A 25,767-nucleotide genomic window follows, 5' to 3' on the forward strand; every position below is an offset into this window, starting at 1 on the left:
CTCTTGGAAGCCTGTTCCAGGGCTTACAACTGGAAAGCTCTTCTTAATATCTAGCTTATTTCCATTGCTGCACATTAAGATAATTATTTCTTGACCTACCTTCAGCGGACAGAGAAACAATTGAACATCACCATCTTTCTAACATATCTGAAGACTTTCATCAGGTCTTATTCAACACAAACAATGGCCAGCTTTCCTCATAAGTTAGGGTCTCTAAACCGTGTATCCTTTTACTCTCCCAAGTTGTTACATCTCTCTGAAAGTGTGACATTCATAATTGGACATAACTGGACACACATCTCCAGGGGATGCCTTACCAATGTTGAGTAAATTGTATGTCTCAGTCCCATGGGGAGCAATGGGGCTCAGAGCTCCAGGGTTGAGCCCCAAACCTCCACTACTGTTTTCAGCCCCTTGGGGCACAATGGGTCGGCGTATGGGAATTGCAAGGCTCTGTGCCCCTATAAAACAGGCTCACGGACCCTGGCTGAGAACAGCTCTTTTATGTTCCTTGCTAGTCGTAACTCATTTTGTGCCTTTCTGATTTTGTCCCCATATGCTTGTGTTATTCTCTTTAGCAATATATCCATGTTGCAACCTTAAAAGCTTCTAATGGAGCCCTATCAGCCTCTTGTTCTTCTTCCTGTTTTTTCTTATGCATCAGGACTCTTTTCAGTGGCACCTTTAATACTGCCCCTCAGTGAAACTGCCTGCTTTCTTGCAATTCCTTAGATTTTCTTCCAATGGGACATAATTAAAAACATCTTCCTTTTCTCGTAAGAAAGCAGTGACGAGATAAACCACAAAAAAAGAAATCGAAGCTGGCCTGAATCTCACAAACTTGATCCAGCAGACAGAACTAGGTCCTTTCAAAAAGTGCATGTGGAAATCCTATAAAAACCTGGGCTCAAAATTGCCTTATATCCCTCTTCTTCGTCAGAGCCCCATTTGGATCAATGTCATGTAACTAGAAAGCACTGTGGAGCACAATTGTGGGGGACCAATGGAACGGACCTCTCTCTCTCAGGCCCAGATCTGTTCCCTTCCATTGTAAGAAATCATGGGAAAGTTCCTCTTAAAATTCAGTTAACTGAATAGCACCATTGAGATACATTCCTGCACTGGGGCCAGAGCAGAGCCATGCTGCCCAGGGCAGGGCAGATGGTTAACTTCACTGGGCCTTGGAGATAAGCTAGCTCTTGGCCCCCAAGAATGGGCACCAGGCTGAATGGGCAGGGCCGGGGGCTAGCCTCCCTCCAGTCAACTCTTCAGTGCCACCAGGGCTGCAGGACATGTGCCACCAGGCGTTTCAGCAGCAATTTAAAGGGCCCAAGGCTCTGGATACTTCTGTGACTGAGGTAGTGGTGGCAGCAAGCCTGGGCCTTTATAAATCACCAGGCAACTGCTTCCTTCCCCCTGCCAGCCTTCAGTGGTCCTGGCCCAAAGGCAACTTCCCCAGGAATGGCACCGCCTCCCAGGGCCCTGTCTGGAGGGTACCCAAATAAAGCCACCCTTTAAGGAGGGTGACGTCCCCTCTCCTTTGTACACAGAGCCTGCTCACTGCCCTACCTCCATGTCTCTGCCTGATGTGACATGAACCCCCACAGGGATACAGGGAGAGAGCTGTCCCTGAGTGCCTGAGCACAGGAACTGCAGGGACCTTCCCATGGCACAAACAAGGTGGGGAAGGCTGTTTGCATCTTCCCTCCCCATTCCCCCTTGTACTCATTTACCTCAAGACAGGAGGGGATGAACAGGTCTGCACCAGTAGCACTCAAGTCTGATCCCCTCTGCCTCCAGCTGGAAATTAACTCATTGGCTCGAGAGCGCTGACAGGATGTCTGGCCTGAGAGAGAAAACATATGGTTGACCTCCCAATGCCTCCTCCCCACACCTCGCCTCTATTCCCCCATTGCCCTGCCCCCTCCCACAGGCACTCACTGTGGTACAGAAAACATTACGGGGGTTGGCCTAAACCATGTGTAGATACAAAAGGGAAGACGACCAGCACAAGGACCCACCCGGCAGCATCCAGGTGCAGGAAAAGCAGCTCCAGACTGTCTTCCCTACGCTTGGCCCAGGACTCTATTTGGGGGACCAATGTCCCCCCAGGTCCCCAAACCAGGCCCATGCACTCCAGTGGATGCTGCTGGGCCCAATGCTGCATCACCCCCTCTTCATGCCCCTGCTGGCTCTGCATGTGAGTCGGCTGCACCTCTTGCCCTGCCCTAGTTACAGTGTTGACTTGGAGTTGTGGGAAGTCCTTGAGAAGATCCCTCACCAAAGGCTTTGAAGGAAACTATGTGGCCAAGGTGCCAAAAGGAAAGTGTTCTCAAGTCTCCATGATGGTTGAAAAAGAGGAAAAAAAGTGTAGTACACAGAGGTACTGAGACCTCATCGGGGGTGAGTGAAGTCTCTGCTCCACAGCCTCCACTTAGAGCCAGCTGGCCTTTAGCTCATGCAGTAGAGTGCAGGGCTTTAGACCCTCTGCTCACAGGTTCTATTCCTAGTGCCAGCAACCCAGGTCTGTCAGTGTTACAAAAGGATAGGAATAAATGGTCAGTCCTCACCATGGAGAAAGCTGAGCAGTAGGATTCTCCAAGCAGGGGGGCTGGCAGACTCACCAGGTCCCTGGGCAAGATGGGGAGGGCAGCAGCCCCATGCCCCCAGAAAGGGTGGGAGCTTGGGTGGCAAGAGCAGTGACTGGGACTTGCCTCACCAACACAGCCTTCAGTGCCACCCAAAACATGCTGCGCCCCACCCTCATGCAGCCCTCAGCGCTGCCCAGAGCATGCCATGTGGGGCACCAGCAGTGATTTTAAGAGCCCAGGGTTCCAGTCACCACTGCTGCCACAGTAGCAGCAGCCAGGAGCTCCAGGCTCTTTTAAATCACCAAGCCCCAGGGCAGTTACCCTCTTTGCCCCCTGTGATTTGCCTGTCCCTGAGGATATGTAGTCCTTAATAATCTGGATAAGTGGGATGAATAGTGAAGCAGCAAAGCTGGTAGACGATACAAACTTATTTAGGACAGCTAAGTCCGAGCAAACTACCTTGGAGTAATGAAGGGTAGTTCACTGAAAACATTCACTCAGAACAGCAGTGATCACAAATGTTGACAAGATGTTGGAAACCATTAGGGACAGGATGGAAAACAGAACAGAAAATATCACAATGACACCATATAAACCATGGTCCACCCAGCACTGTGAATACTATGTTCAAGCCAGGCCACGTCATGTCAAAAAAGATACAGTGGAACTGCAAAAAGAGTCAGAGAAGGACAACAAAAATAATCAAGGGTATGGAAAAGCTTCCATACGCACAGACACTAAAAAGGTTAGGACTGTTCAGTTTAGAAAGAGGGGATATGATGCAGATCTATAAAATCATGATCAGTGTGGAAAACAAGAGTCATCTATGCTTTCACACAATAGTAAAATCAAGCATGAGCCACTGATATTAATAAGCAGCAGGTTGAATACAAAAAAATGAATTACTTTTCCCCCACAACACACAACTAACCTGCTATTTATAAAAACTCAGTAAAAATATACATCTACTATACATTGCAAGGGTTTGCCTATGTGGGAATCTGTCTGCTTGTCCATCGGTCTATCTGTTCAAGAACTCCTAAATGATAAGAGCAAAGACCACTGAATTTGGTATGCAGCTTTCTTTTATTCTATCTTAAAGCAAGGTACTGGTTTGGTTGTGCCAGGACAATGGGATGTGCCTGGCATGTGATTGTTTCTCAAAAAATGGAAAGGGAGAGCTCTGCTAGCAGGAACAATTCCACTGTATAATGAGCTCAGAGTGGCAGCAAAGAGGCAGAGACGGGAACTGGGACAGCTATAAACCCATTAGGGTGGCAGGGGGTGGGGTACAGAAAAGGACAGCTATCTATTAATTATGGTGGGAAAAGTAGCCGATAAATTACTTGAGTAAAAGTACAGCTGATTTGAGGGGAACATACATAAGTGCAGGTCACCAGTGTCCCTCTGGAAGTACGCACACTTCACATCTTTATTGTACTCAAGTATCTAGAAATGAAACTTGAAGCTGCACTTTTACTCAAGTAACTTTTTGGGTACTTTTCCCACCTCTGATTATATGTTTCAGAGAGTTTGCCTGGTTGTGTGTCTGTCCCCCAGTCCAGGGACATGCACCCCTCACCTGGCTGTGCCCACTTCAGATGCAGTGACCATAGACAGATACTTCTAACCTGCCCCAAACTGCAGTGCTGAGACAGGACTGGGGTTGTTTTTGCTCCCTGAGGCAGCCTGCATACTAAATCCCGCATTCCCAGCCCCACTCCAGAGTAATTATTTAAATGAAGAAACACAAAAATTATTTGAATTAAGGACCCGAACAACATTGGGCCAATCTGTGTGTGTGTGTGTGTGTGTGTGTGTGTGTGTGTGTGTGTGTGTGTGTGTACACATGTGCGTGTACACACACACACACACACACACACACACACACACACAAATAAAAATCAGCTAAGAATAGGAAAAGTCATAGGAAGAAAAGGGTGACTTACATTCTGGGAGCTGTGCTGAGCGTATGACCAGAGATTCTGTAATGTAGCGTCCCCTTTCATCCACACACCAGCAGTGCCCTAGGCAAGAAACAATAGCACCCACATGTTAGAAAAATGCATTCCCCTTTCCTTTGCTATCACGTGGTGATCTGAGTCAGGAGCAGGACATGATGGTTGTTGGCTGAAAGACTAAACATAATCTGTACAGCAGGATCACCATGAAAAGAATTCAATGGCTAGTTTCACTACCCAGATCAGTGAAGAGGAGAGCTGGGTGACATTTTTGGCTGAATAGTTTGCTCACAAAAAAGCCCCCCACTTTTGGGTCTACCAATTTTTGTGAATTTGGAACAAATTCAACTAATAATTTTGTCAGAAAAATAGAAGACGTATTCATTATGAAAAAGCTCAGACATTTGGCTTCAATATTTCTAAAGTGAAATGTTTTGATTTTTTGCTTAGTAGCAACATTCTGTGTCTAAATTTAGCCTGATTATTTTTAAAGGGATAAAAACACCAGAATTAAACAAAACTAAACCTAAAAAAATCCATAATCTAGAACTGGACAAAATGTTTCATTGCACCAGAATTCCCCCCACCCCACCCCCTGCAGCTCTGGTTTGTGCTTTGGCTGATGATTCAGGGTATTTCTTATTTATACAAGCGAGAACACTTTATGAAGAGAAAACTCATATGTGATCAGCACATGAAGGCTTTGAGTCAGTTGACCTGGACGGATAGTCCACAAGACTTTACTGGAATCATTTGAAGCACTTCAGAGTAGTAAGTTGGGTGAGAATCTGGCCGATGGTCTCTAATGTTCATAAGAAAATTAATTTTAAAAGTAACATCCTAACAGGTGCAGAGTAATATTTTTTGTTGTTGCTTTATGAACATTTAACACCAGGTCTGGCCAAACTGCAGTCAAGGGTCCAGTGTTGGGAAAAGGGAATGATGGGGGAAGGGAAAAGGGAAATCTATGCCCAACTAGCACTGAATGGCAGTTGAGCCATTCACTGCCCTAATTTAGATTAGCCTGAAGATTGTTCTAAATGACGCCAGGTAAAACAGATGTCACGGGGCTACTTCACTGCCTTCCAACATCTGCCCCTCCACCCCAAGCCAGGAGTGCTCCCTAGCATGCCAGCTTTATGCTACCCAAGTATTCTCACAAAGGAGAGCCAGAGGGGCAGAATTTGGCCAAGTATCTTCCTAGTGCCTCTCTAGGCTTGCTCCTGGCAATACAGACATATAGAATCATAGAACACTAGGACCAGAAGGGGCCTCGAGAGGCCATCAAGTCCAGTCCCCTACCCCGACAGCAGGACCGACCACTATCTACACCATCCCTGATAGACATCTATCTAATCTGTTCTTAAATATCTCCAGCGAGGGAGATTCCACAACCTCCCTTGGCAACTTATTCCAGTACTTGACCACCCTGACAGTTAGGAACTTTTTCCTAATGTCCAACCTAAACTTCCCTTGCTGCAGCTTAAGTCCATTGCCTCTTGTTCTCTCCTCAGAGGCCAAGAAGAACAAGTTTTCTCCCTCCTTCTCATGACGCCCTTTAAGATATCTGAAAACCGCTATCATGTCCACCCTCAATCTTCTTTTTTCCAAGCTAAACAAGCCCAATTCTTTCAGCCTTTCTTCATAAGTCATGTTCTCCAGACCTTTTATCATTCTAGTTGCTCTTCTCTGGACCTTCTCTAATTTCTCCACATCTTTCTTGAATTGGGGTGCCCAGAACTGGACACAATATTCCAGCTGAGGCCTAACCAGCGCAGAGTAGAGCGGTAGAATGTTTTCTCGTGTCTTGTTCACAACACACCTGCTAATGCATCCCAGAATCATGTTGGCTTTTTTTGCAACAGCATCACACTGTTGACTCATATTTAACTTGTGATCTACTACAACCCCTAGATCCCTTTCTGCTGTACTCCTTCCTAGACAGTCTTTTCCCATTCTGTATGTGTGAAACAGATTATTCCTTCCTAAGTGCAGCACCTTACATTTATCTTTATTCAACTTCATCCTGTTTACTTCAGACCATTTCTCTAATTTATCTAGATCATTCTGAATTATGACCCTATCCTCCAAGGTAGTTGCAACCCCTCCCAGCTTGGTATCATCTGCAAACTTAATAAGCGTACTTTCTATGCCAATATCCAAATCATTAATGAAGATATTGAACAAAACTGGTCCCAAAACAGACCCCTGCGGAACCCCACTTGTTATGCTTTTCCAGCTGGATTGAGCACCATTAACAACTACTCTCTGGGTACGATTAGCCAGCCAGTTATGCACCCACCTTATTGCAGCGCGATTTAAGTTGGACTTGCCTAGTTTGTCGATAAGAATATTATGCGAGACAGTATCAAATGCTTTACTAAAGTCTAGGTATACCACATCCACTGCTTCTCCCTTATCTACAAGTCTCGTTATCGTGTCAAAAAAAGCTATCAGGTTAGTTTGACATGATTTGTTTCTTTACAAAACCATGCTGGCTGTTCCCTATCACTTTACTACCTTCCAAGTGCTTGCAGATGACTTCCTTAACTACCTGCTCCAATACCTTTCCTGGCACAGAAGTTAAGCTGACTGGCCTGTAATTTCCTGGGTTGTTCTTATTCCCCTTTTTGTAGATGGGCACTATATTTGCCCTATTCCAGTCTTCTGGAATCTTTCCTGTCTCCCATGACTTTCCAAAAATGAGAGCTAATGGCTCAGCTACCTCTTCTATCAGCTCCTTGAGGATTCTAGGATGCATTTCATCAGGCCATGGTGACTTGCAGACATCTAATTTTTCCAAACGGTTTTTAACTTGTTCTTTTTTTATTTCAAAAACTAACTCTACCCCTTTTCCACCAGCATTCTGTATGTCAGGCATTCCTTCAGACTTCTCTGTGAAGACCGAAACAAAGAAGTCATTAAGCATCTCTGCCATTTCCAAGTTCCCCGTTACTGTTCCTCCCTCCTCACTGAGCAATGGCCCTACCCTGTCCTTGGTCTTCCTCTTGTTTCTAATATATTTGTAAAAGGCCTTCTTTTTACCCTTTATGCCTGTAGCTAGTTGGAGCTCATTTTGTGCCTTAGCCTTTCTAATTTTACTCCTGCATTCCTGTGTTATTTGCCTATGTTCATTCTTTGTAATTTGTCCTAGTTTCCATTTTTTACAAGATTCCTTTTTTAGTTTGAGATCATGCAGCATCTCCTTGTTAAGCCAAGGCGGTCTTTGCCCATATTTACTATCTTTCCTACATAGGGGAATAGCTTGTTTTTGGGCCCTTAATAATGTCTCTTTGAAAAACTGCCAACTCTCCTCAGTTGTTTTTCCCCTCAGTTTTTCCTCCCATGGGATCTTACCTACCAGCTCTCTGAGTTTACCAAACTGTACCTTCCTGAAATCCATCATCTCTATTTTGCTATTTTCCCTCCTACCAGTCCTTAGAATTGTGAATTCTATGATTTCATGATCACTTTCACCCAAGCAGCCTCCCACATTCAAATTCTCGACCAAGTCCTTCTTATTTGTTAAAATCAAATCCAGAACAGTTTCTCCCCTGGTGGCTTTTTCAACTTTTTGGAATAAAAAATTGTCTCCAATGCAGTCTGAGAACTTATTGGTTAGTCTGTGCCCTGCTGTATTAGTGTCCCAGCATATATCTGGATAGTTAAAGTCCCCCATCACCACCAAATCCTGGGCTCTGGATGAGTTTGTTAGTTGTTTAAAAAAAGCATCATCCACCTCTTCCACCTGGTTAGGTGGCCTGTAGTAGACTCCTAACAGGACATCACCCTTGTTTTTCACCCCTCTTAAACTAACCCACAGACTCTCAACACGTCCATCTCCTATGTCCTATATCGAATACAGGCTGAAACTCTCTAATCCACCATGCCCAGGACTTCACCGGTGTCAGACAAGAGAATTTGTCAGACTGCGGGAGGTCAATATTGTCTAGCACCATTGCCAATACTTCCACTGCTTACTGGCCTCCTAAAAGAAATTTGCGGGTTAATTACAGCTTAATAACAGCACAAAACACTGAGAGCCAGGACTGGTGGCTGTAAACAAGCTTTATGGGACTGCAGGAAACTTGGCCACACCCATGATATGTGGTTATCCAGCTAACTAAAATCATGCCAACAAAACAAAACAGCAGTCATGTAGCACTTTAAAGACTAACAAAATGATTTAGTTGGTGATGAGCTTTCGTGGGACAGACGCACTTCATCAGATCAACAGCATTTCCATTATAGACTGACAATGCTGTTGATCTGTTGATCTGATGAAGTGGGTCTGTCCCATGAAAACTCATCACCAAATAAACCATTTTTTTAGTCTTTAAAGTGCTACATGACTGTTGTTTTGTTTTGTTAGAATACAGTCTAACACAGTACCTCTCTGTTACTATTAAAATAATGCCAAGTTATGGATGTTGATGGACAAGAGAGATCCAGATTAGAGCAGTTCAACCTGAATAACATGTTGCCAATATATTTTTGGGTCAGAAATAACTTGTGATGTTATTTCTTCTCCTTTTGTTTTGTCATAGATAGCTCTGAACTACCTTTACTCATCTCAGAACAACAAGAAGCAGTGAACATTTTGAAAGAGATCCCTCACCAGTACTCTCGTAGCACTGGACTGGTTCCCAGTTCCCCAGGCCATCACACTGGGGAAAGTAAGGATGAAATCCCAAGAGCGTAGCTTGTCCAGCGGAACCTCTTGAGGTAAAGTGATTCCGCCAGTAGAAATGCAAGGCTATAAAAAAGAAAAAGAAAAAGAAAAAGGATATGATGTATAAGGCCGACAGACTTGGGTTATTGGCAGGAGGGAATGAACCTGTGACCTTAGGTGCTAAAGGCATGTGCTGTACTGCATGAGCTAAAAGGCAGGGGCCTCTCAGCTAAGGATGTGGACCAGAGACTTCACTCTCCTTTGTCCGTGGTCTCAGTGCATCTGGAGTTACCTATGGATGTGGTCACGTTCCGTAGACTCATTCCTTAAATGGATGCTATTTAAAAATGTGCATATTCAACACTCCTTTATTCCCTTTATTTAGAAGGGGAAATACTACACATACACTAGGAAATTTAATGAATGGGATACATCCAAATTCTAGTGGCACCCACTGTGCTACGTAAGAAAACGGGTCAGATTCAGCCCTGATATACTCAGCTGAAACCATTAGCTCCGGTGGATTTACATCCATTTTCAGCAAAACTAACTTTGGCCTGTAGAGTTTTGGTACATAAAGATAATGTTCTAAGTTTTTTTGTGCATTACTTCCCTTTAAATACAGCCCTGTTTTAAAAAGGTTTAAATTCCAATAACAACTTTACCATCTTCTTCTCCTCCCAACCTACTTGATTGTGCTGCCAGCTGGACTGCATAGTTGCTTCCCATCAATAGCTTTTCAGAGAATGCAGCCCCTGACTGAAAGGTCTCAGCAAACCGAAGAAGATCATCATCCGTTAGTTGCAGACCTTTTGCCATTAAAAAGCTCTGTCCCACAGGAATATGGGACCCATTTGAAGCTAGGATGAGTTGCTCTGCTTCATCCATGAACTTCATTGCTTCCTGCTTTACCCTTTCACATGCACCAGGGCCTGTATGTACAGTAAGGAGTTGCATGAGTGACCCTTATCTTACTCCACAACAATTAGTACATTCATCTTAGTCTCTTATTTAACATTTCTAATCAAATTGACCCTGACATGAAGTGCCCTGTCATTTTTTCCACAAAAAGGACTTTCCTTCTTTTATTTTGCTATGTTATTTTCACAGCAAACCCAGAGGCTATGTCTACACTGCATTCTGCTTTCGAAAATTGAATGCAAATAAGCAAGATTGAAAATGCAAATGAAGCATGCATTTACATCTCCTGCCTTATTTGCAAATTCTCCTTTGATCGCACTTCTGGAAGAGGCTTTTCCAGAAGCAAAAAGAGCTATGTAGACGGGATTCCTTTGAAAACAAACCTTGTTTTTTGAAAGACCCCTACTTCCTGAAACAAAATAGGAAATGAGGCACAAGATATGTAAATCTACACTTCATTTGCATTTTCAATCTCGTGCATTTGCATTTCAGTTTCGAAAGCAAATGCAGGGTAGCCACAGCCATAGTGTTAGAAACAAGGCATAAATATCCATCCAGAAAGGCTGCAATTTAATGTTATTTCATTTCTTAGACCCCGAAAATCTAACACATGACATCCAATGTAAAGAGAGAGAGACTGCTACCTAAGACAGAAAGATGCACCTTAATCCACCTTGGACCCAGCTGGGTCTTTTGCAGACTGAGTCTGGAAAACCCCAGATTTCATGCTTACCTACAGAGTTCCCTAGCCTGCAAGGAAACTCCTTAAAGCTTAGTGAAAACTTGTCATTTGAAGACTTTTCAATACACCATATTCCATGTTACTTAAAGTTGTGGGACTATTGTTTTCCAAAGACAGTTGGTTGCTAGCAGTGATTGGACTGTGGTATCAGTGGGTCCTCTCCTAAATCAATAACCTCTACACTGTAGTTCTCCTTACTGAAGTAAAGAATTAACCAGGACCTCTACCGTATGACTTACATGCTGGGATCTTGTTCAGCTCAGCCTTGGTTCCTTGCAGTTCTTCTCCCTGGCTGTCAACACACCAGCAATTGCGCAGTTCAAAGTGGCCTAAAGGGGCACTGAAATCAGCATAGGCACCTGGGTAATGAGTGAGCTGGCCATGCAGAAGCAGCCAGAATGTGTATGGCTCCAATAAAATGTTCTCTGACACAGTGGTCCCATTGCCTTCCAGCGCTCCAGGGGGAAGAGCATCAAAAGAAGAATACTCGGCCAGTGCTGGGAAGATCTTCTGGTGGCCAGATGCATACAAGCCTTTAATAAAAGCTGCAAAGCCTTGGGAAGATGACTCTTTGTATTCAAGTAGTATGTTTAACAGGTCAGTCACAGGCAGAGTTTCGCCTTTATTATTCTGGGTGATCCACCTTTGGTACCATTCAAAGGCTTGCTCGGGGGGGCCATTGCATTGCACCTGTCTCCAGGCACCATTGGAGCTGCACTGTGGGATGTAAACACTGGAGAGCTGAGACAGTGCACTTGGGTCTGACAACAGCAGCCGTACCGTCTTAAGAAAAACCTGAGCAGCAGTTATCTGGCACGCACTCGGACCTAGGGAAGGAAAAACATACATCCAGTAATCACAGGAGAGCAAGGTAGGTATGTAGTGCCCGCCGACCTGAACACAGTTACCATGGAAACACATGCAAAGAAATTGCATATTGTTGCCATTGATTAGTGTACCAGTCTGGGGACAATTATTATTATTTGGCCAATTATTTTAAGAAGCCCAAATCTTGATTTTTTTTTTAATCAGAACCAGATTTTCAAAAGTATTTACCCACTACAAATACAAATAGGTACCAATGAGATTTTCAAAATCACCTAAGTAGGTTAGGTGCCTACCTGCATCTTTAGGTACCTAAAAACCTTTGAAAACCTGCCTCCCTCCCCCAACCATCCCTATGCAGCTAAACTCTCACTGATGTAAAAACCAAGCCCCAATGATACAACTGGGAATATCTGTGTAGCAAGTATTACTGAGCTTGCTCCTCTCAATGGAAATGGAAATGTCAACTCCTAGCCTCACCTCTCCCACCTAATCAAATGTTACAGCTGTTTATAAGATAGACCTTCACCCCCTCAAAGGAAACACAGATTTTGTTTCCTTTGGAGGCCATGACTGCCAATGTCAAGGCCAAATCTCATTTTGTTAAGCACTGGCTACGGGCTCAATAAAAAGAGCAAAATCAAGTATCATGTCTCTGAGACCAGCAGACGATTATGTACCTACAACACCAGTACTTTGTGCTCTTGCCTGGCTATGGTACCTGTTTGTTTCTGATTGTGGGCCAAAGAGGTTATAGGTTACAATCAATGAGTTCTTAATTGCTCCAGGAGATAGTTATTGAGAGTGTTCTTTTCTTTTGGACCATTACGACAGTGACAATCTCTAGTCACTTTGTTCTTGCTTTCTGGGGCTGAACTATCCAAAACATGCAGTAGGCTATTCACAATGAGGGCCTGGGTCTCCACCTGTGGGACCAGTTTTCTCTGCCTGTCTGCCAGGACCATCCTTACCCATATACGGAATACACAGCTGTGTAGGTCATCTGAAAATTTGGAACATCATTAGGTCAGTGGTTCTCCAACATTTTGGCCTGCAGCCCATCTTGCTCAACGCAAACCTTTCTACAGCCCACCAGCCAACCACCCATGATGACAAAATTCATTGCCTTAAATACTGAATTATTCTTATCAGGCTGCTGGAGGATAAAAATGTAGACATGTATCTGTAGCATAAGGAAAAGGGCTGCAGGTCTGAGAGCCAGGATGAGCTCCCTACTGCGAGGGGTGGGCAGTACCTAGCCCACGGATTACCTACAAGATGGTCATAGACTACACTTTTAGAACCACTGGACTAGGTCTTAATGTCTAGACACCTGTCTCTGTTCTGTGGCAGCTACAGCCTGGTAAGTCTCCATCCAGATAGAAGTTAATTAACTTAAAAGTTAATAATCCTGCCCAATCTACTAGCAGAACACTGACCCTGAGAAAAATGGCTTCATTGCCACCAGAATGGCTCTAATACGCACAGAATCATAGGACTGAAAGAGACCTCAGGAGGTCATCAAGTTCAGCTCCCTGCTGAAAGAAGGACCAATGCCAACTAAATCATCCCAGACAGGACAGTCAAGCCAGGAATGAAAAAAGCCTCTAGAGATGGAGATCCAACCACCTTCCTAGGTGACTCTTTCCAGTGTTTCACCACTCTCTTAGTGAAACATATTTTTCCTGATATCCAACCTAGACCTCCCTCCTTACTGTATGTTGAGACCACTGCTCCTTGTTCTGCCATTCGTCACTACTGAGAACAGCCTCTCTCCGTCCTCTTTGGAACCTCCCTTCACATAGTCACAGGCTACTGTCAAATAACCTCTCACTTCTCTTCTGCAGACTAAATAAGCTCAATTCCCTCAGCCTCTCCTGGTAGGTCATGTGCTCCAGCCCCCTAATCATTTTCATTGCCCTCCACGAGACCCTCTCCAATTCATCCAGGTCCTTTCTGAAGCTGGGGGCCCCAGCATTGGACACAATACTCCAGAAGTGGCCTCATCAGTGCTGAGTAGAAGGGAATAATCACTCCCCTAGATCTGCTGGAAATGCTCCTCCTAATGCACCCTAATATGTCATTAGCCTTCTTGGCTACAAGGGCACACTGTTGACTCATATCCAGTTCTTATCCACTGTAATGCCCTGTTTGTTTTTGGGATCCCTATGTGTATACAGTCATTTTCTGAACTTACTGTGTTAGTCTTCAGCTCTTACTTTACAATTTGCTTTAAAAATAGTTCATTAGTGTGCTGCTGAAGATTATAAAACCATATTTCTAAAAACTCATATCTCCCACACATCCCACAGGATACCAGTTTAATAGTACAGTGAAGGCCCCATAAACTGTAAGGATGGCCCTACTGCTTGCCTTTGTTCAAGCCCACTGAGCTTTAGCAGTCAATGTAAGACCTCTTTTATTTAGCCAAGGCACCTCACTCTGCCATTGTGTCAATTTTTAAGAAGGGCTGAGGGGGCTGTTAAGACATTTTATAGTTCTATGCCCAATGCCACACTTAGTCATTAGAACACCAAATCAGCTTTCTAAGATATTAAAAACAACAAAAATAACTATGTTTGGCACTCAGTTTTCTCAGCTGACTGTAGGACCCACATTGCATGTTTTGGCCTTTATCCTCCTTTAGCAGCTGGTGCACACAAGACGTTAGTGTCTCTCCTACAGCCATCCTGTAGCTACAATCACCCTGTAGTTCAAACAACAGAAGCTCATGTTTATCAGCTCAGAAGATCCTGGGTTGCACCCAAAGAGGGTGAATGACAGTTGCATGGATTATTCTGTTTGTCCCATGAGAGAACAGCTTTCCATCCTACCAAAAAGACATGTCATTCTAGACATAGGCAGAGTAGAGTGAAGTATCAGTTACATGGGCGCATTGGGTTTTATGGTAATTAGCTATATCAGGCACAAGGACAGCAGAGGGGACAGAACACAAGGATGTCCTCATTAACAATGATAGAGCTCACGTTCTTCTGCTCTGAACGTGCAGGCCTTACACCCAAACATTTCATCTCAAACAAGACAAGAAGCAGCACACAATCCCTACCATAAAATAAACACTTATAAAGCACCAATCCCCAAACTTACACTGCATGGGCTCACCAGCTTTCCTTGTTGTTCCTGGAATTACTCTTCCCTCCAAATCAACACAGATGCAGCTATTGCCATGGCATTGGACCGGTAGGAAGTCTCCTTCCTTGGTACATGAGGGCACAAAGAGATCAGAGCCTGCAGGTTGGCTTTGTTTTAAGCTTTGCAGACTTGTCCTTTGCTTCTCACATGCAGTGGGACACCTCGGACGTTTGCCTAAGACTCTTGAGCCTGGGACCTCCTTACCTTGTGAGTCCATGCACCAGCACGCACCTGCATAGCATTGAATTTCCTCATACCTCCCCTCTTTGGTGCAGGTCGGAACAAACAAGTCCCAGGGCTGCTCAGTGCAATCTTTGGACTTGAAAGCTATTTTTACCACTTCACCTAAATCTTCAGCGATGTTTTCTGGGACAGCAATAACATGTTGTAGAAAGGCAAAAAACTCTGGAAGCTCCAGAACAGAAACAAGAAATTCCACCGCCTTCTGATTGTCCTGTAAACTAACTGTGCGGCCAAAGCTGTCCACAAGAAGTTGACTCAAATTGAAGCTCCCCTTTGATGTTTCCAGCAATAATTCCTCTGCAAAGCCTCCACTGTTGTCCATTCCCCTGATGCCTTCCCGCTGGAAAAACTGGTCAATTCTGAAATTTCCTCTAGTCCCAAGTGCACCTGTAAAGTTAAATTGGATCAGGTTCTTCAAAAATTTTCCTCCAAACAAGTTTTCTTGGAAGCGCTTTGGATTGGTAGTGAACTGAAGGGCAACTCGAGCTAATTGTCGTGATAGAAACATCCCTCTGATAGCATCACTGAAGATGGCTTCTAGTGCCAACAGCTGGCTGGCATCCTGTTTTTCTGTGATAGGTGCAAGCAATCCAGAATCCACAAACAGCTCCTTGAAGGAAGGCAGGCAAGAGCTTGAAAATCTGGCTGTTCGCTCTGACGTTATATCAAGGGGGTCGAACACATTGTGCTGACTGAAGTGTCCAACGGGTCCATAAAAGAGCCTTGATAGAGCCTGCCTTCTCTCTGAGGCACACGCTCTTTCTTCACCTGGACACAGGGACACAGGAGACAAATCTTTTGGCATTTGTGATTTAGCGTGAACAATCATATGGAAGGGGAGAAATGAGCCCCAGGCTAATAACTCCAATCAACCCATCTCAGAGGCAGCTGGGAATGGAAGGGATGTGGATGGGGGTCTATATAAGCCATACCCAGCTCATCCTGGGGAATAAGAGGAGATGACCACTGACACACGCTTTTTAAGCACTCCTCATACTTTCTGGCCTTTTTTTCTCCTTCCAGCCCAACCTTTCTGTGGTGTTCAAGTCCTGTTCTCTGGATAAATATTTCAATCCTTTAAGCCACCAATCCAGCAACAGTGCCTGAGATTCTCTGATCAACGTCCCCATGCCGGACCCTGGTTTTGAACTTTTGATGTTTACCCCTGTCCTTGTTTTGCCATTTGTTGTCCCCCAGGTCATGCACCCTCACCTTACCTGAAGGCATGGGTCTTTAGCTCTGGTGCAATCTGCCCACCACTCCCTAAGATTCCAATAGGTGTCATCGGTGTACTCATCTGGTTCCCTTGTTTGCACATGCTAGCCTGCAGTCTGGTTCCTGCTTTTGGATACCCACCCATAATTAGCTGACCCTTGACAGCTCTCCCTCTTCCTTCTTTTTAGTAGAGAGGTGGCTATTTGACATTCTTTTGTGTGGCATCCCTAGATGGATTAAATAGGGCCCACCTTTCACCCAGACAAATTCACATTCCCCAAATAACGTCAATATGGAACAGACACGCTTCTTAAATGTTCTCCCCTTGCCCCATTGAAGCAAATCACACCTGCATGTAATGAGAAGACCGTTTGCTTTGTGGGAGTTTTGAAAAAAGGACAACTGTATTGCATTGTAGCTTCTAGAACAGAGCCTCTCTAAAACTATAACCTTGTGAAAATTCTTTTTCAGCTATTAGTCGGCAGAACTTCCAATTTCTCTGCTTAGATACCCTGGGTCTGCCAGTAAAAGTCATGGCGCTGAGTTTCAAGCTGCCTCAAGTTTTCTCAACCACCCCCCCACTCCCCCCACACACAGAAGATCTCAGAGGAGCCCAACGAGGAAACAACCAGCCCTGACAGATGAAGAGGCTGCTGGGAGGCTCTCTCACCATCTCCCCCCTCATCGGCCTTGAAGGCATGCAGACATTTGCATTTTACAGTAAATCCATCTTTGCCAAAAGCCTATGGTGATTCTGGGTCATGAGGAACACCCAGAACCAGTGTTCCCCCTCGTTTCTTCCATCCATGCACAGAATAAGTTTTGTTATGTGCACCAAAGCATGTGCCGACATACACCACCAATAGAAACATGCTGCAAGCTGTGGGAACTCTGCTAATCAGCTCAGCAGCACCTAAATCTCTCCCGGGTGGCTGCCTAAGTGCCCAGCTTACAGGGAACGCTGTCCAGAACTGTTTCTTTGGCTACATGGTATGATCATGTCAAGTTGACAGAAAAATTAACTTTGCCAAAGGCTGCTTGTCTTCAGCTTCATTGCCCAAACCTGCACCACCAACCTGAATTTCAGGCATTTCTCTCCAGACTGAAGGGTTTTTAAAAAGCCCCCTCTGCCCTGCATCTGACCCCTTTGACATTTTCTGCCGTCCTCTTCCATTGTGGGCTCTAGTTTGAGGCACTTTTTGCTTCATGAAATCTCCCTCTTTTCATGATGCAGCAGCTCACAGTCCTTTTTTTTTTCCCCCCTTTGTTTGTATGTGATTTGGCAGCATTCATAGCCAAGTAACACAGAGACAGAGATGGGGAAAGAGATGGCTGGAGAAAAACCTCAGAAGCAGTGCACCCTTTCAACCAAGACATGACAACAGAAAGAGAAGGATAAACCACAAGTGAAGGGTCACCAGCACTTGCAATTTTATTACCCTGGAGGGGGGATGTTTTTTATTCATGTGCCAACTCCTGTAGTCAGGTGAATCTCAGTTTCTATGCTAAAACAAAAGCAACTTTCAACCTGTCATAATTATGGAGAATGCTTCAAAATGTGACCCCCAAAAGGCACCAAAATCAGCAGGATGAACAAAAGGAACCTGACATTCATTGTTTTTAAATCAAATGCTTTTGCAGCACCGGATTTGTGATTTCTGAATGCTTGTGCTTGGCAACTCTGCCAAGAGAACTGATGCTGTGCTTTTTGTTCAGGGACCGCTCCCACCACAGGATACAGGCTAGGAGAGAGGAGGCTGAGGTGAGGTCTTGAACAGGGAGTCATCACTCAGTTGGGTGGGCAAGTAGTGACGCCTGCTTGCAGCTGCTCCTGTTCTCCCACAGGGAGGCCCACCGACTAGGGTGCAGAAGGGAGGGGGAGAAAAGGGGCTAGTTACTCCAGGGCCAGGTGTTTCAAAGGGGCCCGGAGCTCCAGCTATGACCACTCCTACAGCAGCAGAAGCCAGAGCTCCAGGCTCCTTTGAAACACCACAGCAGAGCTGCTCCACACAGCCTTGGGCGGGGGGAGGGGCAGCAGCACCGTCTTAGTGGCGCTAAGGCCTTCTGCCCTGGGCCACGCCCTTTCTAGGTCACGAAGCTGGGCTCCCCATCCCCACTTGCTCCAGGGCCAGCAGTGGCTGTCAGCCCCACTGCTCACAGGACTAGGTATTGTGTAGCTGTGGGGCCAGAGAGGCAAAGGGTGTGGAAAGACAATAGAATTGCACAGGAATTTTGACAATCACTGTGGTATTTTGCTGCCAGAACAACAACAGCAGCACCACCAAAACAATTGGGACAGATACATAAAGCCAACAGAGCCTGGTTGTCAGAATTGAACCTGTAACCTTAGGGGTAAAGCTGAGTGCCTCTACCACATAAGCTGAAAGCCAACTGCTTCTTAGCTAAGGCTGTAGAGCAGACTTCACTCTCACTTGTCAGTGGTCTCAGAGCCTCTGGGTGACAGATAGCTAATATGGGTTTGTGCATTTTACGTGGAAATTAGTCCCGGGAATGGATTACCATACTGCTCCAATACATACCACAAACCAGGGGCTGGTCTTGCCTCCTTGTTCCCTGGATCTCCTGCCCCTTAGGGTCCACGCACCAGCACAGCCCGTCCTGCTCACACTGCACCGGGGTATAGTCCCCATTCTCCTCACACGAGGGTTTATACGCATGTCTGAAGCGAAAGGCTGCAAACCTCTCCACCTCACACTTAGAGGGGCCTGGAAGAGAAAATGCTGCTGGTGAAGGAGGAAAACAGTTCAGAGCTGGAGCAAATTTTCAGTCAGGCCTGGAATTGTTGAGTCTGAATAGCTCCTGGGTGACTTTTTGGGGAAGGCCCCAACATGCTAATTTTTTGATTGTCAGAATTCATTTCTCAAAATAAACGACAGGGATTAAAACGTCAGCCATAAATACTAGTGCATAATTGAAAAGCAGCAATTTCTCGTGCAATGGGCCAGGGCATGAGGCTACACAAGCATCTACTTGTTCAAAGTGGATTAGTGGCCATGAATGGGATCAAGTGGACAGACAATATAAAATCTCTCTGTATCCATGTAATGGGTATGCCATTGACCAAGGCAGCATGAGCTGTGCCCACATACTTTTCCCTTAGGGCAGGTGGGAGGGTACTTGCATTTCCTGCTCCCTGGTGTGACTATTAAGAAGAGTGCTGGCCATGCTGTGGACATGTGTACATTAGCAATGGATCTGAGGCTACCAACTCATTTGGCATCTGCCAGAGGTACGTAATAGTTTATACCTGCAGCAACTTTAGAGGCTGATGAAAAACCCCCATCATGCAATACATTTCTTAGCACTTGTGATCAAGCCTCCCTCTAGTAGCTATTATAACTGTAGTGGAGCTAGGAGTCTGAGTATTGTCCTCTGCTGACAACTGTCATGTCTGAGTGCAGTCAGTCAGGGTCTATTTCATTAACCTATTCACATGAGAAAGGGAAAAACTTCTTCCTGAGCCCTGGAGGGATCTGCTACCACTGAAAATATGGAAGGCAAATGATTTCCATGTAGCTGAAAGAATACCTACCTATACCTGCTTCAGTATTCAGGCATTACGTACTCATGTTTGTGTCTTACAATCCCACACTGTGCCTGGTCTACACAGCCCCAGCTAAAGAAAGCTAGCGCTTCATTGCAAATACTAGCAGCTCACGCTTCCAGCACTGGTTCAGTCCCCAGTGTGGCAGCCAAGAGTGTGGTGATCACGCTTTTATGCCGGATATCTTGCATCATCCCCTGAGACTCTAGTCTGGTGCTACTCACATCTGAACCTGCCAGAGGTCGCTAGCTGCACCCCCAGAAATCGTCTCTGCAGAATCCGATAGATGCTGGTCTCAGCAAATGTGTGCGCAGGTTGCAAGGTGGTGAAAATTGTATCATAAACTTCCTCAAGCAGCAATTCCAAACCTGTGAGAAAAGAGAGCCTTTCAGACCAGGGGAATTCACCTGCCCTCCATACACATCTAGAGGTGACAGAAATGGATGTGTTCTACCAGACAAACACGGGCTCCTCCATGAACTGAACTGTGAGGTTACATGAATGGGCATTTGCTCACACAAGTAGCTCCACTGAACTAAAGGATACTACTGTGTGAGTGTCTATCTCAATGCATAAGGGCTGCATGATCTATGCCCTAAGCCAGGGTGGGGATCCTTTTTTGGGCCAGGGGCCACTAACCCACAGAAAAATCAGTCGGGGGCCATATAATAGTGAGGAAAAACAAACCCTTGCTGATGTGGCCCCTGACAGACACCTCATCCCCCCTCCACCCCGCGCAACATTTCAGCACCACAGGTGGGGAGTGGAAGGAGGGGACTGAGGTTCAGGGCTTCCCCCAGGCCAGGTTAACTCTTCTGAGGGACCAGGGGGAAGTCAAATATGGGGAGTTCTGGACCCTGTGGCAACTGAATGTTGGGTCCCAGGGCAACTGCCCTTCATGCCCCCATTGGGCTGAAGCTGAAACCTGAGTTTTACATGGCCACACAGCATGGAGACCCAGGCAACTGCCATGCTTGCTACCTCCTACTGCTGGCCCTGGTTTTTACAGGCAGAAAACCCGTTGTTGTGGCACAGGAAGACTGTAGCATTTTACAGTCTGTGGCAGGACAGGAGGGAGAAAGAAGGATGTGGAGAATCCCTGCTATACAGGGAAGGGAGCTACATAGTCTCCAAGTCCATTCAGGTTTGCACCTCTCTGCTGAGATGGCTAAGGAGACAGCCCCTTGCATTGGTGGTTTTCAGATATGCAATCGCCCAGTAGAAAATGGGACTCCACAACAACAATAGGAGAGTAACTTTTGATCACAGCTAAATTGGGGTGGGACAACTCAGCCGAGGAAGATGCCGACTGGGCTGACCACAGTATTCACAGTTACACTGGCCAAACACTCCTTTAGTGAGGCTATGGCTACATTACTCCAAAAGATCAACCCACTCAGGGTCAATCTTCCGGGGTTCAATTTCATGCATCTAGTATGGAGGAGTGAAATTGACCCCTGAAGGATCACAGTCAACCTCTGAGTTGCAAGGAGTAAGAGAGGTCAGTGGGAGAAACTCTCCCATCAACTTTCCCCAGCATAACTAGCCAAGTTGGCCAAACACAGACACATCAATTTTAGTTATGCAGTTAAATATGGCCCCTTTTCGTCACAAGAGAGGGTGGTTAGTGGATGTGGTGAGGATCTATGGGCAGTATTTGAGTCTGCAGCTTCTCTCATGGCTTATCTGTCCTATATTGGATTTGCACGGTCGACTGCAAGAACCGAATGTCAGTCTATTTCCAAGTTCTTGAGTCTGAGAGTTTTTCCTTTTAAGATGAAGTTCGTTGCATGGCCTGCACATATACTATCGAAGGATGATGTGCCCTGTCATAGCAATCGTCGCCAGGTATTTCAATTTGATCATGTAGATTCCCAGGATTTTGGATCAGCGTTGATTATTTTCATGGCTTTTTTGCATGTATCCTTCAATCTCAGCTTTGGTCTTCCTCTTGTTCTCAACCCACATGACAGTTCATCAAAAAGCACTTCTTTGGGAAGACTTTCGTCACCCATTCTTCTCACATGACTAAGCCAATTTAACATTCTGCTGTTGAGGTTTGCTGTGAAGCTGGGTATGCCAGATCTTGACAGGACATCTGCATTTCAAACTTTATCTTGCCAGTTGATATTCATAATTCTGTGGCAGCAGCAAAGATGGAAGCTGTTCAGTTTTTTTCTCCTGAGTCGAGTAGATGGTCCAGGCCTCAGAACCATATAGCAGGATACTCAATACATATGCCTGGTAGATTAGCATATTTATTTTCTGCCAAATATAGTAGCTGCCTTCCTGATTCTGATGTTCAGTTCTTCGTCCATGGAGAGGTTTGTGGTGACAGTAGATCCAAGGTAACAGAATTGTTGAATTACATCTAATCTGCTGTTATCCAGAATGACGCTGGGTTGCTGAGGTACACCTTGAGGGAATACAACAGTTTTCTTCATGCTCATGCCAAGGGAAAACAACTTGCAGGCTTTGGATAGAGAATCCTAGACTTGCAAATCTGTGGTCAACTTACTTTGTCTTGTGCAGACATAGCATTAGATAACTTAGCTAATGAACCCTAGCCTGAAGTGATCTTGGCACAGACTGTGTCTGGTACCATCAGCTGCAGTGCTTGCTCACAGATGACTCCAGCTCAGTGCTTGGCTTTCTCACTGAAATGAAGCTGTGGTCCTGGTGTTTGTTACTGATCTGCTTTTCTCAGAGAATTCTGAGTCACGCTGCTAAGACTTAACAGATTTTTGAAAGGCACTTACCCGTCTCTGCTAATTCCCGTCCCAGACTGTCAGCGCAATAGCAGTACCCAGAGACCTCTGGGAACGTGCTTCTGAAGGAGCTAAATGTCTGGAATGCGTCTGGGAACCTAAAAGGAAGAGCAGACAATTATGAAGTGGAGAGTTCCTGGTGACCTTTTCACAGTAACAAAGAAAACTTCTTCTCCAAGCTCCCACTGCAGGGATCACAGCACAAAGGCATGATGGCCCTTCTGGGACCGCTTATGTCCATCCTAATTCGCTGCGATGCAAACAGTAGAGTTTTCGTTTATTAACGAGGCCTTCGGCTATGGAACAGTGTTCTTCTGGCTGCCCAGAGATCAGGATAAGTCCAAGATTTGCCTTGTTCAGGATGTACTACAAGAGTTTATACGCGCGTTTCCCCAACAAATGAGCCTGCACCCGATTATCCCAACAATTAAGCAAACAAAGGGCAATGAGGTCATTTCTTGGACAGATTTCAGGCCATTTTTAATCTTGCTATTAGCACCTAATGCACAACAATGCCGAAGGCAGCAGAAATGTTGACAGATCATTTGTAGCTGGGCCCAGCCTTTAAAAGCACAACAAAAACTGTAAAATATGTGGCAGTGTGACTAATGTAATTACAAATTGCCGCAAAGCCACACAAGATGGCACAAAGCCTAAACAAAGAGGGTGCTTTTTCCTCCCCAACCCCACACCAATCTGTTTTCCACACTGAATTACACATGGAAAGGCAGATAAATACTACCACTAATCTGTTACATTACGAAAACATGGGCCAATGGATTAAAAGAAAAATTTGGTTTTGAAACATACTGCAAGGGAGACTGGCTCTTATTTCTGCAGATCAAAGGGGCTCCGTAGTCTTTAAACATATTCTACTACTGATGACAGCCAGATTCCAGCAAAGGAATGATTTAAGAAGGAAACTTAATACGGTAAGTGCTGAACAAAACACGATCTGTGTGATCTTGACTGAGAAATACACAGTAAATTCATATCCAGGATTCAATCGCCCGGAACTCTCAAATAACTGGTATTTTAACCATAAGTGAATTTTAGTTACATTTTCCATAAGTACCGTATAGTGAAATACAAATAAATAAAGCCAATATAGGATAAGTTTACTGTGTACAATACTGCTCTTGTTGGTAAATAAAGTACTCCGCATACATTTTTGTTTGTTTCTTAATTTCTAATCTTGTTTTTCTGTAGTGTTATGCATTGATGGGCATACCTCTTTGTTATCCAGAATATTTGAATATCCGTCAACCTCCTGATCCCAGGGCTCCTGGCTACAAAATATTTTTAACATACCAGGGTTTCTTCAAGCAAATAGAAGATAAAGCATTCTAGCTTAAGACATTATTGCAAATGAAACAGTTCCCATGTTTCCATACACTAAGAGTAGTATCATATACACATTCTCATATTCCTGAACATGATTTAGACACACAGCTGCTGGTATGTTCCAGGGTAGTTTTGATTATTTTTGGCTGGGGGTTTTAGGTAGAAGAGATAGTTCATTTTTGAGTGTCATTCTTAGGGTGCAAAGGAACAATGACCCAGTGGATAGGGCACTGGGCCTTAGAAACCTGGTTCAAATCCCCGATCTGCCGCAGACTTTGTGTGTCACCATGGGCAAGTCAGTTAGCCTCTCTCTGCCTTATCTCCCCATCTTCACAATGAGAAGAATAGCCCTGCCTTTTCTCCCCCAGGTGTTGAGAGGTAAGTTAACAATTGTGGGGTGCTTAGATGAGGCAGTGACAGGGACTTTGTAAGCTCCCCGGGTAGAAAGCTGGAAGCAAAAACAGACTTGCTTAGATTTATATGGGGAGATGGAAGCTACTCAAACTCACTTTCCAGACCACACTCCCAATGGCAACAGCAAAATGTCATTTGAAAGCATCACTTTCTTGACTCTAATGGTCTTTTTAGATTTTTCCTTATCCACCAGGCAGCTACTGAAACTGCCACGTTATCTTTCACTTGCCAAAGTAGCCTTGTCTGATACACTGACAAACTAGCACCAGGCACCTGGCCTGCTTTGCTGCACTTTTGTTTTTGCTTAAAGACCCAAACGCAAAACAAAGGTTCACATTTAAGTTAGATTCTCCACTGGAACAGGCTTCCCCAGAAGTGAAGCATCAGGGATACTTTACTGCCCTCTAGTGGAAAGAGACAAGCGCATTATTATTAAGGGTAAGATTTTGCCAGGAAGATTATCAGTAAAAGTCATGGGCAGTGTTACCTGTAAGCTCAACCATCTGGCTGCTTAGAAGAGAGTCCACAGCCACCATCAGGTGTTTTCATTGGTAGTGCACATCTACACATGCTTTGGTGTACATAACAAAATTTAGCCTGCCACTGATATAAAAAAATCATGGGCCATGACCAGTGTTCTCTCTAAAGAAACATTCATGGAAACTGGCTCCTGACTTTTATTAAAATATATCCCCTTTCCCTCCCCTAGCAGCAGCCAGGGAGCTGCAGGGATTCCCCTGCTCTGCTGCAGTACTAGCAGGAAGGTACAGGGACTCCCTCTCCACAGCATTGGTCTCTAGGTCTTGCACTGGCCAGTGTGCAACTATGGGTATCGCCATGGTTTGGCAGCTGGGAGCTTGGGGACCTGCAACTTCTAGTAGGAGGATACTTCACAACTCCGTGCAGCTGCAGAAGGTAGTAGGAACCTGCAGCTCCCAGCCACCTGGGCTGATGTCACAGAGCTCTTGGGAAGTTCCATGACTTCAACAACCTCCATGGCAAAATGATAACCTGAGTCACAACCCGCTGCTCTTTTCTAGCTTGCTCAATATGTTATTTCATTTGGTATGGTGAGGGCTGCTACAGATAACAGCCACTGTACAAAAGTCCATCACACTGAGGTGCCACAGAATGCAGAAGTGACAAGTATCAGAGAGGTAGCCATGTTAGTCTGTAGCTTCAAGGACAACAAGAAGTCTTGTGGCACCTTATAGACTAACAGATATTTTGGAGCATAAGCTTTTGTGGGCAAAGACCCGCTTCATCAGATGCATGAGTGGGGGGGGAGGTTTCAGAGGGGTATTTAAAGAGTGGGGTCCCAGTAAGAGGGAGGGCCAGAGCTGACAAGGTCTA

General features: G+C 45.1%; 1 protein-coding gene across 1 annotated transcript in view; it reads right to left on the minus strand.

Moving 5' to 3' along the window:
* Positions 1 to 25,767, minus strand: part of TG (thyroglobulin) — a 209,578-nt gene that overhangs the window by 173,579 nt on the left and 10,232 nt on the right. Inside the window, exons 6-14 of the mRNA XM_074984795.1 lie at positions 22,648 to 22,754; positions 20,113 to 20,256; positions 18,864 to 19,049; positions 14,821 to 15,876; positions 11,127 to 11,714; positions 9,914 to 10,156; positions 9,171 to 9,308; positions 4,541 to 4,618; positions 1,734 to 1,846 (exon numbers count right to left, since the gene is read on the minus strand). Coding sequence (XP_074840896.1) covers positions 1,734 to 1,846; positions 4,541 to 4,618; positions 9,171 to 9,308; positions 9,914 to 10,156; positions 11,127 to 11,714; positions 14,821 to 15,876; positions 18,864 to 19,049; positions 20,113 to 20,256; positions 22,648 to 22,754 — 2,653 coding nt within the window. The remainder of the gene's footprint in view (positions 1 to 1,733; positions 1,847 to 4,540; positions 4,619 to 9,170; positions 9,309 to 9,913; positions 10,157 to 11,126; positions 11,715 to 14,820; positions 15,877 to 18,863; positions 19,050 to 20,112; positions 20,257 to 22,647; positions 22,755 to 25,767) is intronic.

The sequence above is a fragment of the Carettochelys insculpta genome, chromosome 2 (genome assembly GCF_033958435.1).
Source record: "Carettochelys insculpta isolate YL-2023 chromosome 2, ASM3395843v1, whole genome shotgun sequence".
Classification (NCBI taxonomy): Eukaryota; Metazoa; Chordata; order Testudines; family Carettochelyidae; genus Carettochelys; species Carettochelys insculpta.